The sequence below is a fragment of the Mustela nigripes genome, chromosome 1 (genome assembly GCF_022355385.1).
Source record: "Mustela nigripes isolate SB6536 chromosome 1, MUSNIG.SB6536, whole genome shotgun sequence".
Lineage (NCBI taxonomy): Eukaryota > Metazoa > Chordata > Mammalia > Carnivora > Mustelidae > Mustela > Mustela nigripes.
In genome coordinates this window covers 265,413,128-265,427,553 of record NC_081557.1, presented here as the reverse complement: position 1 = coordinate 265,427,553, position 14,426 = coordinate 265,413,128, and the positions used below count along the sequence as shown (strand labels likewise).

The 14,426-nt window shown below is 32.7% G+C and overlaps 1 protein-coding gene across 3 annotated transcripts in view; it reads left to right on the top strand.

Moving 5' to 3' along the window:
- CNOT6L (CCR4-NOT transcription complex subunit 6 like) overlaps positions 1-14,426 on the top strand; it is a 116,723-nt gene that overhangs the window by 55,662 nt on the left and 46,635 nt on the right. For all 3 annotated transcript variants that reach the window (XM_059385603.1, XM_059385587.1, XM_059385593.1), the window contains exon 5: positions 8,838-8,927. In XM_059385603.1, coding sequence (XP_059241586.1) covers positions 8,838-8,927 — 90 coding nt within the window. The remainder of the gene's footprint in view (positions 1-8,837; positions 8,928-14,426) is intronic.

The window sequence follows — 14,426 nt, the reverse complement described above, 5'->3', positions numbered from 1 at the left end:
TTATCTTTCAGAAAATTTGTCTGCAATTTTTTTTCAAGTTGTGTATGCAGTTAATCATTTCATGTGCTGATGGCAGTTTGGTATCAAACTCTTATTACATGTTTCTTATTTTAATGTCTGACCAGAATGTTTAGTATAGTGTTGAGTAGAAGCATTAATACTGGGTGAGCATGCTTCTATTACCAGTCTTAAAAGAAGTGCTTCTAGTATTTTTCCATATTTGCTTTATATTTTTGGTAAAACACATTTTTTTAGTTTCTAAAAGTTTTCTTCTATTTCTGTTTTGCTAATCCTTTTGTGAGTGCTGAATTTTATTAAATGCTTCATCTGTTGTGGGATAATTTTATCATCTCATAGGTTGAGTTAATAAATTATATCTATACATTCTTTCCTATTTATTCTTTCTTTTTTTTTTTTTTTAAGTTTATTTAAGTAATCTCTGCACCCAATGTGGGGCTTGAACTCATGACCTGGACATCAAGAGTCACATGTTCTTCTGACTGAGTCAGCCAGATGCCCCCATTTTTTCCAGTTTAAACTCACCTTGCCGTACTGAAATAAATCCAGCCTGGTGCTTCTGTATACTGGATTTATTCTGGTAATATCTGTCAAGGTCTGTGAAGGCCCTGAGATTTTACCCTGCTAATAAGCTAATAAGTTAGGCAACTATTGTTTCATAGGTAGTGGCAGAGAACAGTGCGACTTCTGGGTCGGAGACAAAAAATGTTATCACTTTAAGCCACAAGATGGGCCCATACATATGCTATGTACATAGTGAGTTTGTGTTGTAGCTGAGTGGTTAATGGCCAGCACTCTAGCACTTTTCAAGCTAGCACCGAATACTGTAGTAAGCAGCAAAAAGCTAGTTCTGATTCCCCGGGGGTGGGGGGGCAAAGAGTTACCTGGAAATATTGCTGTGGTTGCCTTAACCTGTTTAGTTGCCTATGTAAGTAGCTGCAGAAACTGCTCAGCATCAAACTCAAAAGCCTCAGAATCTGTCACATTCACCAAGAATGAATAGGGAAGCGCAGGTCCCTGGTGGACTGCCTCTCCCAATAAAAAAAATTTTTTTAGGAATTTTAAACATTTGCTCATGAACAAGACAGACCTAAATAAACTTCTTAATTGCTTTTTCTTAAAGAATTTGTGTAAGATTGAGCTAATGTGTTCCTTAAAATTTTGGTTGAATAATTCTGTAAAACTCTCATTGCCAGTTGTTTCTTTGTGGAAGATATTTAAGTACCACCCCAATATATTTGTAGTTTTAAGAACTATTGAGGATTTCTGATTGTTAATGAGTCAATTTTGTTGGACCATATGTGTACTACTGGAATTTGTTAGATTTTTTTTTTTAATTTGTTAGCTTTTTAATTTTTTATGTTTATTTGCGTGAGTGTTCATAATACTGTCTTGATACATTTTTACAGTGTTCTATTATAGCTGTATCACCCCTCTTCATTTCTAAGATTGTTTATTTGTGCTATTTTTTCTGATGTAGCCTCCCCACGGATTTGTCCGTTACGTTATTTGCTGTATTGTATATATTGCTATACCTTCTGGCAAATAGAATCTGATATTAGGTAGTGATCCTTTTCCTCTCTTGTTAAGTATTTTCATCTTATGGTCTATGTTGTCTAATATTACAGCTGTGCAAGTTTTCTTTTGGTTAATGTTTGTCTGATGTATATTTTATCATCTGTTTACTTTCAAACTTTATGTGTACTCATGCTTAGGTGTATCTCTTACAAATAGTATATAGCTGGACTTTGCTTTTTTTTTTTTTAAAGATTTATTTATTTGAGAGAGAGTATGTGTGCAAGCAGGGGAAGGGGCGGAGGGAGAGGGAGACAAGCAGACTCTGTGCTGAGCGGGGGGAGCCCAGGCTGGGACTTGATCCCAGGACCCTGAGATCATGAACTGAGCCAAAATCAAGGGTTCGGTGTTTAATCAAGTGAGCCCTCCAGACACTCCTGGACTTTTTTTTAATCCTTTCTGACTTTATTTTGTTTTTAACGTGGGTTCAGATATTTTTGAATTACACTATTCTACCTTTTGATACCACTCTTTGTGGTTATGTAGCAAGAGATCTTCAACTTTGTGATTATTTTTCACATTTGCTCTTATACCTTTAGATACTTTACATTTCCATATAAATTGTAGAGTCAGCTTATTATTTCTGCAAAATATCCTGCTAAAATTTTGGGGGGATTGTGATGAACATGTAGATCAGTCTGAGGAGATTCAGTATCTTAATTTTAGGATTTAAGATTGTGTTTTCCAATCTGCTAATACAGTATATCTCTTCATTTATGCAAGTCTTCCTTATTTCTTTAATGCTTTTTAGATTTCAGCATGCAGATCTTATAAATATTTTGCTATATTATACTTACTTGATATTTTTGATGCAGTTGTAAATGATAGTGGTTTTTGAATTTCTACTTATTCATTGATACTATAGAACTAAGATACAGTTGTTTTTTAAATACATTGACCTGGTCTCTTGCAACATCTGTAAACTTTTACAATCTTTTAATCTGTGAATAGAGACTGTTTCATTTCTTCCTTTCTGATACATATTGTTTTAATTTGTTGCCTTATCTCATTGGCAGTAGTATTAGGAGAGTATTAAATACATGTGATGACAGTGCACATCCTTGCCTTGTTCTCAATTTTATGCAAAAACAGTCTATCACCATTAATTATATCAGTAGACAAGTTTGTTGGTAGATGCTTTTTCCGGTTAAATAAATTTCCTTCTAGTTCACTTTTGCTTGAAGATTTTTGTCATTGATGCAAGTCGAATATGATCCAATACTTTGTGTGTGACTAAGAGGTGTTCTTGCAATTTTTTTTCCTTATTGTGTTTATGTGTTGAATTACTTAAATGATTTTCAGATGTTGAGCCAGCCTCTATTCCCATTTCAAAACTGACTTGGTCATTATGTATTCTCATTCTAATATATTGAAATGTATTATGTAAATATATACCAAATATATATACTAGTATATATCTAAATATATTTATTCGTATGTATCTAAATATATACTATTTTGTTGAGAAAGGTATACATTAGTGATCATAAGACATTGTATAGTGTTTTTCTTAAAATGTCCTTGATCTGATTCCAGGATACTGGTGACTTCATAAAATGAGTTGGAAAGTGTAACTTAACACTTCTTTTTTCTAGAAGAGCTTGCATAACAATTGTATTACTGCTTCCTTAAATGATTGGTAGAATTTTTCAGTAAAACCACATGTGCCTGGAATTTTTTTGTTGAAAGGTTTTTAACTACTAATTCAATTTCTTTCACTGGTAAAGAACATTGAGATTATCCCTTTCTTAGTATAACCACTCCCCTCTTTTCTGTTTGCATGGCATACCTTCTATTCTTTACTTTCAATTTATTTGTGTCTTTGAATCTACAGTGTATCTTTTGTGGAGAGCATAAAATTAATTGTTTTATTAATTTTGGTAATCTCTGCATTTTAATCAGAGTTTAATCCACTTATACTTAATGTATTTGCTGATAAGGTAGGATTTTCATTACATTTTGCTATTTCTGTAACTTAGTTCCTTCTCATTCCTCTGTTTCTCAATTAATGCCTTCTTTTTTTGTGTTAAATGAGTATTTTCTAGTGTGCCAATTTTATTCCTTGTTTCTCTTGCTGTATTATTTTGACCTGTTTTCTTAGTGATTACCCTGGGGAATTATAATTAACATCTTATTTATAGTAAAGTCTTAATTTGGATTATCAACTTAATTTAAGTAATGTTAAAAAAAAGTTTTGCACATATCTATAACTCCATTCAACTTCTCATTTATGCTGTTACTGTCATAAGTATCATCTTTGTATATTGTGGCCATCAACATAGATTTATCATTATTGCTATATGTAGTTGTCTCTTAGATTGAAAAGTGGTAAAACCACTAATTATATTTATACTGTCATCATAGATACTTATGTAGTTATCTTTATTGGTACTCTTTATCATACAGATTCAAGTTACCATCCAGGAATCCTTTTAATATTTTCTGTAGGACTGATGTAGTCACAAACTCATTCAGTTTTTGTTTATCTGGGAAAGTGTTAATTTTTCCCTCATCTAAGAAGGATATTTTTGTTAGATATAGAATTCTTAGTTGGCAATTTTTTTCTTTCAGCACTTTGAATATATCATTCTCTTACCTTTTGGACTCCATAGTTTTTTTTTTTTTTTTTTTTAAAGATTTATTTTTAAGTAATCTCTACACACACCAGGGGGCTTGAACCTATGACCCCAAGATCAAGAGCTACATATTCTACTGACTGAGCCACTGAAATCTGTCCATTTTACTGTTCAGATTCTGACTTGTGCACAGCCTCAAGATCAGGAAGAGGTGAGAGCTTAGATTGTTTTTAGGTCTTTCCTAAGCATATGCAAAGCTGCTCACATTTATGGTTTTCTAGATAACCTGGAATATGTCAGAACTTTACAAAGCCCTTATTGACATCTTACTCCAAAGCGTTTCCTTTTAAGCATTTAGGTTAGTCTTTTGTCTGCCTTACCTGTTTCACTGACCTCAGGCAGCCATAAGTTAGATCATTTACCAGTAATGATTTCCACAAATGTACGTGCCCTTACACCCTCTCCCCCTTCAGGTGGAAGACTTTTAGGACTTGCAGGAGTTAAGGAACTACCAGCACACAAGTCAGATAATGGCTAGTCTTGAGAATGAGGTTTTGAAAGGCTCTAGTTCAGTCTTGGTTACTTCACTGGTTTCCAGGCTGCCTTGGCAGTGAGGGCCCAGAAGAACTCAAACTCCACAAATTACTTTACCCATATTCTGCCATTTTGCTCTTATGAAGGGGCAGATTTTTGGAGGTCCTTACTCTGACATTTTTGGCTGAGTTTTCTATCTATTTTGTTTTGAGTGATGTGTGATATTTTCTTTAAAGACATTTGGTCATTTTTTTCTAAGTTGTTGAACTTAAGAACAAAGTTTCCTTAGTATTGCCTGTCCTAATGCCTCAAGGAGTATTCTTTATTTAATTCTTTATATTTATGAGTTGTGTCTTTTTTTTCTTGATCAAGCATAGGTTTATCAATTTCCTTTGTCTCTTTTTCAGAGTACCATATTTAGGCTCAGTAGTAGTCTCTTGTTTTTCGTTGTAAATTTTATTGATTTCTGCTCTTTATTTTTCTTTCTGGTTTCTTTGGGGTTTATTTGCTTTTCTTTTTTTAGATTTTTTTTCTTTTTAAGATTTTATTTATTTATTTGACAGAGAGACACAGTGAGAGAGGGAACACAAGCAGGGGAAGTGGGAGAGAGAGAAACAGGCTCCCCATGGAGCAGCGAGCCTGAATGGGGACTTGATCCCAGGACCTTGAGATCATGACCTGAACTGAAGGCAGGTGCTTAATGACTGAGCCCTCAAGTACCCCCCCCCATTTTTTTCATTTTTTAAAAATTTATTTTCAGCGTTAACAGTATTCATTGTTTTTGCACCACACCCAGTGCTCCATGCAATCCATGCCCTCTCTAATACCCACCACCTGGTTCCCCCCACCCCCCCCCCCCCCACCGCCCCTTTAAAACCCTCAGATTGTTTTTCAGAGTCTCTCATGGTTCCTCCCCTTCCAATTTCCTTCAACTCCCTTCTCCTCTCTAACTCCCCTTGTCCTCCATGGAACTCCACACTGTTTTCCAAAGTGGCTACACCAACTTGCATTCCCACCAACTGTGTAAGAGGGTTCGCCTTTCTCCACATCCTCTCCAACACACGTTGTTTACTGTCTTGTTAATTTTGGCCATTCTAACTGATGTAAGGTGGTATCTCAGTGTGGTTTTGATTTGAGTCTCTCTGATGCCTGGTGATGATGAACATTTTTTTCATATGTCTGTTAGCCATTTGTATGTCTTCTTTGGAGAAGTGTTTGTTCATGTCTTCTCTCCATTTTTTGACATGATTATCTGTTTTTTATGTGCTGAGTTTGAGGAGTTCTTTATAGATCTTGGCCATCAGCCCTTTGTCAAATACCCCTTTTTTAAGATTCTTAATATGTAAGTTAAGTCCTTAATTTTAGATATTTTTTCCAATATAAGAATTTAATGTTATAAATTTCTGTCTAGATACTGACTTAGGTTCATCTTACAATTTGGTAATGTATTTTCATTTTAATTGAAACTTTTTGTGATTTTTATCTTTGAGCCATGGAAGTGTGATGTTTAATTTCTAAGTACTTGGAGATTTTCTAGTTTTCTTTAAAACATGTTACAGTTTGTTTTCTGGACCAGAATATGGTCTGTCTTGGTGGCTGTTCGTGTACACTTGAAAAAATTGTGTATTTTCCTCAGTATTACATAAATATCAGGTCAAGCTGCTTGATATGTTTTCCTGATCTCCATCTTTACTGACTTTGTTTACTACTTCTTTTGTTGATAACTAGTGGAGGAGTGTTGAAGTCTGGAACACCGTTTTGCAGCCTTTGAAAATACTATTCCTCTGTATTCCAGCTTCCATTCTTGCTAATGAATTTTACTGCCCTTACCATGTTTTTTGTTTTGTTTTTGTTTTAAGTAATTAGTTATTTTCCCTAATAGGTTTTAAAGGTTTCTGCTTGCAATTGGCATTCTCTAGTTTGCAGTACAAAGTAAAATGAAATCCTTTCATATACTTCTTTGTATACATTGTGCTTCTTCGGTCAGTTTAGTCATTTAAAAAAAAATTATGTTTTGAAAGTTTGCTGCCTTTTTCTTTTAAAATAATGCATCTTCTCACTTCTTTCCAAACTCTCTTTCTGGCTAGGACTTAGACTAGCCATTGTTTATTGTTTGCTGCTGTTGTATGTCAGAATCTAAAATTTCCTTCAGTTTTCTTGTTTTTTCTCCTTTGTTGCCTTTGGCTTTTCCTAGAGACTCTGAGGCTCATAGTTCTATTTACCGTAATTATCTTACTACACAGGAGCAACACTCAAGCAGTTTTAAGATGTGGAAAGAGAGGAAGAGTCCTGTAGTTTTATGATTAGGTCTCAGTGTTTTGATGGGCATTTGAGGTAGATCTGTTCCTTCCTACTCTCTCTGCCCCAAATCGGTTAGAGGGGGCTGGAGTGTCGGGTATTTACTTGAGATTAAAAGGTAAAAACTGACCTCATTATATTCTGCTAAAATACTTTTCCTTGCATGCAGGACTTGTTAATGGGAGCATTACTACCCCCAGAAACACAAGGGGAATTTTTTCCCCCAGTTTTTATATTAAAAACCTAGTGGGGTCTTGGAAGTAAAACTCAGGGACCTATTGGAGGCTCCTAAGATTGGGTGCCTTTGATTTTTTTTTTTTTTTTTTTTTAAACTCTCAAGCTAATTTTCTCCATGCCTCCAGCAATTTGTTCATTATGACTTAAAATGTGTCCACTAATCCTAGCTCTATTCCTGGGCTCCTGTATCTAGACTTTTGCTTCCATTCGGCTGTGATTCTCTGTATTTGCTTGTTTGTGTTCATGGCAGCAATTTGCCTTATGACTTCAATTGTGCAGACAGGAGTGACTAACTTCCAAGTTCTTTATATATTGAGCCAGAAACCCAACTCCTGTTCTTTATTTCTAGAGCTCCAATTTAATATATGTTAAGATTTCTTATCTTAACATATCTATTACTGTCTCCTGCTTTATATCTTTCTGACTCTTTGTGATGCATATTCGGTAGTTTTTTTGAATGTATTTTTTTCTGTTGACTAATTTTATTTTTAGTTGTGTCTGATGTACTGCCTAACTGGTTGATCATAGTTTTTTTTTCCCGCCTAGTACTTTGAGTTATAATTATATGTAGTAAAATATCCCAGTATTTTAGTATGCACTGTGTCTAATTTTGATAAAAGTATACACATGTGTTACCACTGCCTACCTTAAGATAAGGGCATTTTTGTCACACCAGGTAATTTCATTTTTCTCTTTCATTTCATTTCTCTCATTCATTGTCATTTGGAAACTGCCAACCAGATTTTCACCACAGTTGGAGCATTTTATACTTGTACTAGCAATATGAGAGTTCCAAGTACCCTACATTTTTCTTTTACTTTTTTGGTCAATATTTTTAAATTTTAGTTGTTCTGCTGAGTGTGTGTTGAAGATTTTGTTTGCTTCAGTAGTTAAAACCTTTGTTTCTGGAAGTTCCATGGTTTTTGTCTTTTCAGATCTTTTTGCAAGACTGTTGTTGCATGCCTGTCTGAACAAATTCCTCTTTTATTTCTGAAGGGAATATATAAACTTGACAATAAGCTTTTTTTTAAAAATATTTGATACATCTGACTGTTAGTACTCAGATATTCCTGATCACCATCATGAAAAAATTCTTATTTTCCTCTCATATTTTACCAACTCATGTTTGTACAAGGTTTTCCTTTAACTTGAAATGTCTTCCTTTCTCCATGTAATATAAATACTCTAACTAGGAAGAAAAAAAGGAGATTTTTTTTTTTAAATGATAGCATTCATTCTTTCTCATATAGGACTGTTTGTCTTTCAGTTAGAATATTGCCTTCAGAGATAAAGTAGAACTTATAAAGGTTAATTCAGGGTGCTGAATTGTGATATTACTTCAGAATTGACTAAGATTAATATATATGTTTATAAATGTGATTTTGGCAAACATGAATTGTAGGTATATAGTATAAACAGTGAAATCTGGAAAGAACATTTTTGAAATTTTATGACTATCTTAAAGTATTTCTTTAGATTCACATAATTTCTTTAAATTTATGTAACAGATTAAATACTTTAAAATTCACTTTACAAAATTAGTATTTTATTGTGTACATCTGTCTGTCTTACAGATTTTATTTTTGTATTCTGCTTTAGGCAATCCTTTATCACAGGATATTCTCAATTTATACCAGGACCCAGATGGAACCCGAAAGCTACTGAACTTCATGCTTGACAATCTTGCAGGTAACTCTTAATGATCAGTCAGTGAACTCTACATGTATTACTGCGAAATAATATGACAGATGCTCTTTGACCTTTTTTTTTTTTTTAATAGCTTCTCAGTTTTAGATTTTCTTCTGTTACTGTATCCCATGGTAGTGGGACATTCTTTTCATATACTGAGTGGTTTGTATTTACCAAGCAATATATTAGGAGCTTTAGTTAAATTATCTCATTTAATTTTTCTAAGAATCTAAGAGGTCCAAATTTTTACTGATATTGTACATATGCAAGTTCTGAGATTCAGTGAATAAATTAATTTTCCCAAGTTAACACAGCTGGTTAATGCCAGCACTGTGAACCCAAGATTCTCTTGCTCTTAATCACAAATATATAGTTATTAATTATTTGAATTTGATGGATATTACATGGATCACATACACTGTACACACTTTTTGTGCATGAAATTACAGTTTGATTGACTACACAGTTGTAGAGATTTGTGAGCAGGATTTTGATTAAGAACACCAGATCTGACTAAAATAGTTGTATTCCAAATGGAAATTTTTCTGTAAGAAATCTTTTAAGTATTGACACGATTTTTTTTTTTTGCTTAAGTATTCAGAATATGAGTAAAAGATTGTAGATGCTTAAATTCAGATCTTTTTCTTAGAATAATGTCTTTCTAAAATACAGAATCCTGAAACAGAGCTAGAGAAATCTAGATTCTAGCATGAGGCCATCATCACAGTATGTTGTCTATCCCCCCCCTTTTTTTAAAGAAAAGTGTGAAATTTAATCTTTATTTACGGAACATATACTCTTTAATTCTCTCTCCATCATAGAAGACACCTACATACAAATTTTTTTTTAAAGTAACATTTACAATAATGTAAAACCAAATTAATATCATCTAACATTTTTTGGCTATAAAGACTAAAATTTGGTGGGAGAGAGATAATAAACTTAAGAGAAGTCTTTTCAATAACAAATTAAGAATATATGGCTAAAAGTTTAATTTAGCTATGTATGTGTACACTATTTCCTTTCTGCTTTAAAAATACATATCTCCATTCTCTAAATAGATGTAGCCACTTGATGCATTGATATGGGTGTATGTGTGTGTAATTTTTAAGGAGTTCTTCATTGCTTTAGATACAAGTCATCTGTTGGTGTATATATTGCTGGTAGCCTCCCCCATGCTGTGTTTGCCTTTCCTCTTTCTTAATTTGTCTTTTGATGAACAGAAAACATTTTAAAGAATTGAATTTATTGATCTTTTCTATTATGGCATTGCTTTTGTGTGCTATTTAAGAATTTTTCCCTACCTCAAGCTCAAGGATATATTTTCCTATACCTAAAAATTCTATCTTTCACTTGTAATATTTAAAGCTAGTATCTTCCTAGAATTGAAATTTGTATAGCACAGGAGTCAATTTTCATAACTTTTCCATAATACAGATTAAATTGACCTCAAGTCACTTACTGAAAAGACTGTCCTTTCATTACTGCTTTTTATTGCCATCTTCGTCATAAATTGTCATTGTATATATGAGTTTATTTCTGATGTTTTGTATCCTCTGTTCATTTCTAGTAGTCTTTAAGACAGTATAACAATGTCATTAATTACGGTATTTTTATAAAATGTCTTAAGACCATAGAGTAGGTCTTCCCTCTTGACTTGATTCTGAAGTCTAAGCTAGTTTTAGGCCTGTGCTTCCTTTACCTTGTATTTTCATTAAAATTGTTGGAATTGGCTTTTCAAATTTCTCCCCTAGGGATTTAGGTTGAGAATATATTGAATCTATAGATTGCTTTGGAAAGAATTGACATGTTTACAACACTGGATCTTTTGAACTAACAGTGTTGAATATTCTTTGATTTATTGTGCTTTCTCTAATCTCTCCCACTATTGAGTTTTAGGTTTCTGTGTAGTGGTCTTCACTTTTTTTTTATTACATTTTTTCTAGGTGTTGACTTTTTATTTTATTTTATTTTTCTCTCTATAGTACGTACACTCCTCAATGTCCATCACCCAGCCTAGGTATTGACTTTCTGATGGCCTCATAAACTGTCTTTTCAGAAATGAATCTTAATAAGGTTATTATTGCTTATTTATGGAACATAGTTGGGTTTTATATATTTATTGGTGTTCATATACTTTGCTGAACACTTGTAAATGCTTTTGGTAAATACATATACAGCCACTTTGCTAACCTCTTTTTAATCCTAATGTATTTTTATTTGTTTCTACAATTGTATAATTTGTGAATAATGACACTTTTATTACTCTCTCATTCTTTATATCTTTTATTTCTTTTTCTTGTCTTATTGTACTTGCTAAGATCACCAGTAGATGATAACCAAAAGTAGTGATAATTTGTCTAATTTCAAAATTTATAGCTTTTATTAATTACAATTTAATGTGAACTTCACCATTATATAAGTTAAGGAAGCTTATCAGATTAATACATTTTCTTCTGTTCCTAGTTTGTTAGTTTCTAATTTTTTAATATGAACAAATGTTTAATTTTTCACATGCTCTTTCTCTGTTAAGATAAAGATATATTTTCTGTTCTTTATCTGTTACTTTGGTAAATGCACTGGTTATTTTCATGTTATACCACCTTTCTATTCTTAAAATAAATTAAAATAGGTTGTAATATAGTTTTTTATATATCCCTTTATGCAGTTTGCTAATATTTTACTTAGGATTTTTCACATGTGAGTTTGAGTGAGAGTGGCTGATATTTTCCTTTTTTCACTATCCTTGTCATGTTTTAATAAAAAGACTATACTGGCAAATATGTTATTTCAAAGAGTATTTGAGGTTTTTTTTTAACATTTTATTCATTTATCTGACATAGAGCATGTGTGTGCATGCATGTGTGGATCCGAAGTGGGGAGGGCCAGAGAGAGAGGGGGAGGAGCAGGCTCCCCACTGAGCAGGGAACCAGATGCAGGACCCAATCTTAGTACCCTGGGCTGAGCTGAAGGCAGATGCTTAACCGACTGAGCCACCCAGGTGCCCCAAGGTGTTCTTACTTCTTACACGTCTTATAGAATACATCTGAGTCTGGGGTTTCTTTGAAGGAAATTCTCAATTACTGATTAAATTTCTTTAATAACTGTAGTACTGTTCTGATTCTTGATTTCTCTATCAGTTTCTGAAAGTTGTGTTTTTTTGTAATTTTCCCATTTTATCTAAATCTTCACATTTATTGACGTAAACTTGTTCAGAATATCTTTTAATGTTTATTTGATATATAGTGATGTCTCTTTCCATTCCAGATATTAGTTATTTATGTTGCCCTTCATGCATAGTCTTGCCCAGGTATTTATTGATATTTTCTTTGGAAAAAAGAACCAATTTTTAACTTTATTGGTGTGCTCTTATTTTTAATATCAGTGATTTTTAATTTTTATTCCTTTGCCTTTCTTTGGGTTTTCTTTGCTGTTCTTTTTCTAACTTCTTAACGTCTAAATCATTAACTTTTAGACTTTCTTTTTTTCCTCAAAGTATTTACTTATAAATCTCCTTTTAAATATGGCTTTTAGCTGCATCCTTCAAGTTTTAATTTGTATTATTTTCATTATCATCCAGTTTGTATCTATCTACCTATCTATCTATCTATCTATCTATATTTTAAGATTTTATTTGAGAGAGTGAGAGCAGGGAGAGCATGAGCAGGGGGAGAGGTAGATGGAGAGGAAGAGGTGACTTCCCTGCCTAGCAGGGAGCCCAGTGCAGGACTCCATCTCAGGACCCCGGGATCATGACCTGAACCGAAGACAGACACTTAACCGACTGAGCTGCCCAGGCACACCCAGTTTATATTTTCTAATAGCTCTCATCATTTCTTTTTAGATGAATCACTTAGAAGTATCTTTATTTTTAGGGGAGATGTTTTCTTTGTCATTGATTCCTAGCTTAATTTCATTGTGGTCAGAGAGTATTCTAATTGATCAAAAATTTTAAAATGTGTTATTTATTAGCCAGTATATGCTTAATTTTTCTAAATGTTAAGATGCACTGAAATAGAATATGCATTTTGTAGTTATTTGGTATTCTGTAAATATTAGTTTAAGTTTGTTCATTGTTTGAATAAGACATATATACTCGGTACTTTGTTTTTATTCATTATTTGTAGACCTGTGTTAAAATTTCCCCCTTTGTAGATTTGTTTATTTCTTATAGCTCTTGCAGGGATCAAAAGGATTGATTGTTTTATCATTATGTAATCACCTTCTTTGCTCCTACTATTTCTTTTTAATTATATATAATGAGGGTATATTTTCATGTGTTTCATTTTTCTGGTTATTTGAAGTGTTTTATCAGCTCCTGATGCTATTCTTATTACTTTAATATTAGTATGGCTAATGAAAATATGTAGCTATGCAAGTTCTTTCTGGTTAGAATTTGCACTGTATACTTTTTTCTGTTCTTTTATGTTTAAGCTTTCTGTTTCCTTATATCCTAGTAATTCCTTCTGTTTTATTTTGTTCTTTTTCTTACTTGAAGAAAAAAGTTTGATTTGAAATTCTTCCTTTTTATAAATGCAAGCATGTAGCATTATAGTTCTTCCTCTCAGAACTACTTTAGCTGTACCCCACAAATTTGGATATGTTGTATTTTCATCTGTTTGATGTATTTTTAAAAATTTCCTTTGAGACATCCTCTTTCACTCATGGATTATTTAGAAACATGTTGCTCATGAGCAAACATGTTGCTCAAACATGTTTCACTCATGGATTATTTAGAAACATGTTGTTTCTTGTTCTTTCTGTTATACTTGTCTGATTCCAGTTGGAAAACACAGTCTGCATTATTTTAGTTCTTTTAAATTTTCTGGGGTCTGTTTTATTGTTGGTGAATGGTTCTATAAATGTAAATTAAATTAGATCATGTTAGTTGGGGGTGCTATTCTATTCGTCTTTATCTTTTCTAATTTTTTATCTAGTGCTATTATAAATACTGACATTATAGTGTAGAAATTCCCAACTGTAATTATAGATTTGTCTGTTTTTCTTTTCAGCCATGTCAGTTTTTGCATCGTGTTTTTTGAAGGTGTATTATTTGGTGTATACATATTTAGAATTACTACATTCTAATGTGATGGTTTGAAACTTATTATTATGTAATGATCTTCTTTGTTTCTAGTATTTTCCTTGCTCTTTAAAGTCTGCTTTAGCTACTGTTAATATAACCACTATGCTTTTTTTTTGTTGTTGTTTAATACTGGCACGGTCTTTTTCCATCCTCCTTCAACTCTACTGCGTCGTTGTATTTGACATGAATTTCTTGTAGACAATATACAGTTGTGCCATGCATCACGTTTTTATATCTGTCCTGCCAGGATTCTGCTCTTTTAATTTGTATACTTAGATAATTTAATTTAAAGTAATTATTGATTGTAGAACTTAAGTCTTCCATTTTTTTAGTTGTTTTCTGTTTGTTTCCTCTGTTTCTCCTTACTTTATCTTGTCTTGGTTTCCTGGGGGTTACCTAAACATTTTGAATTC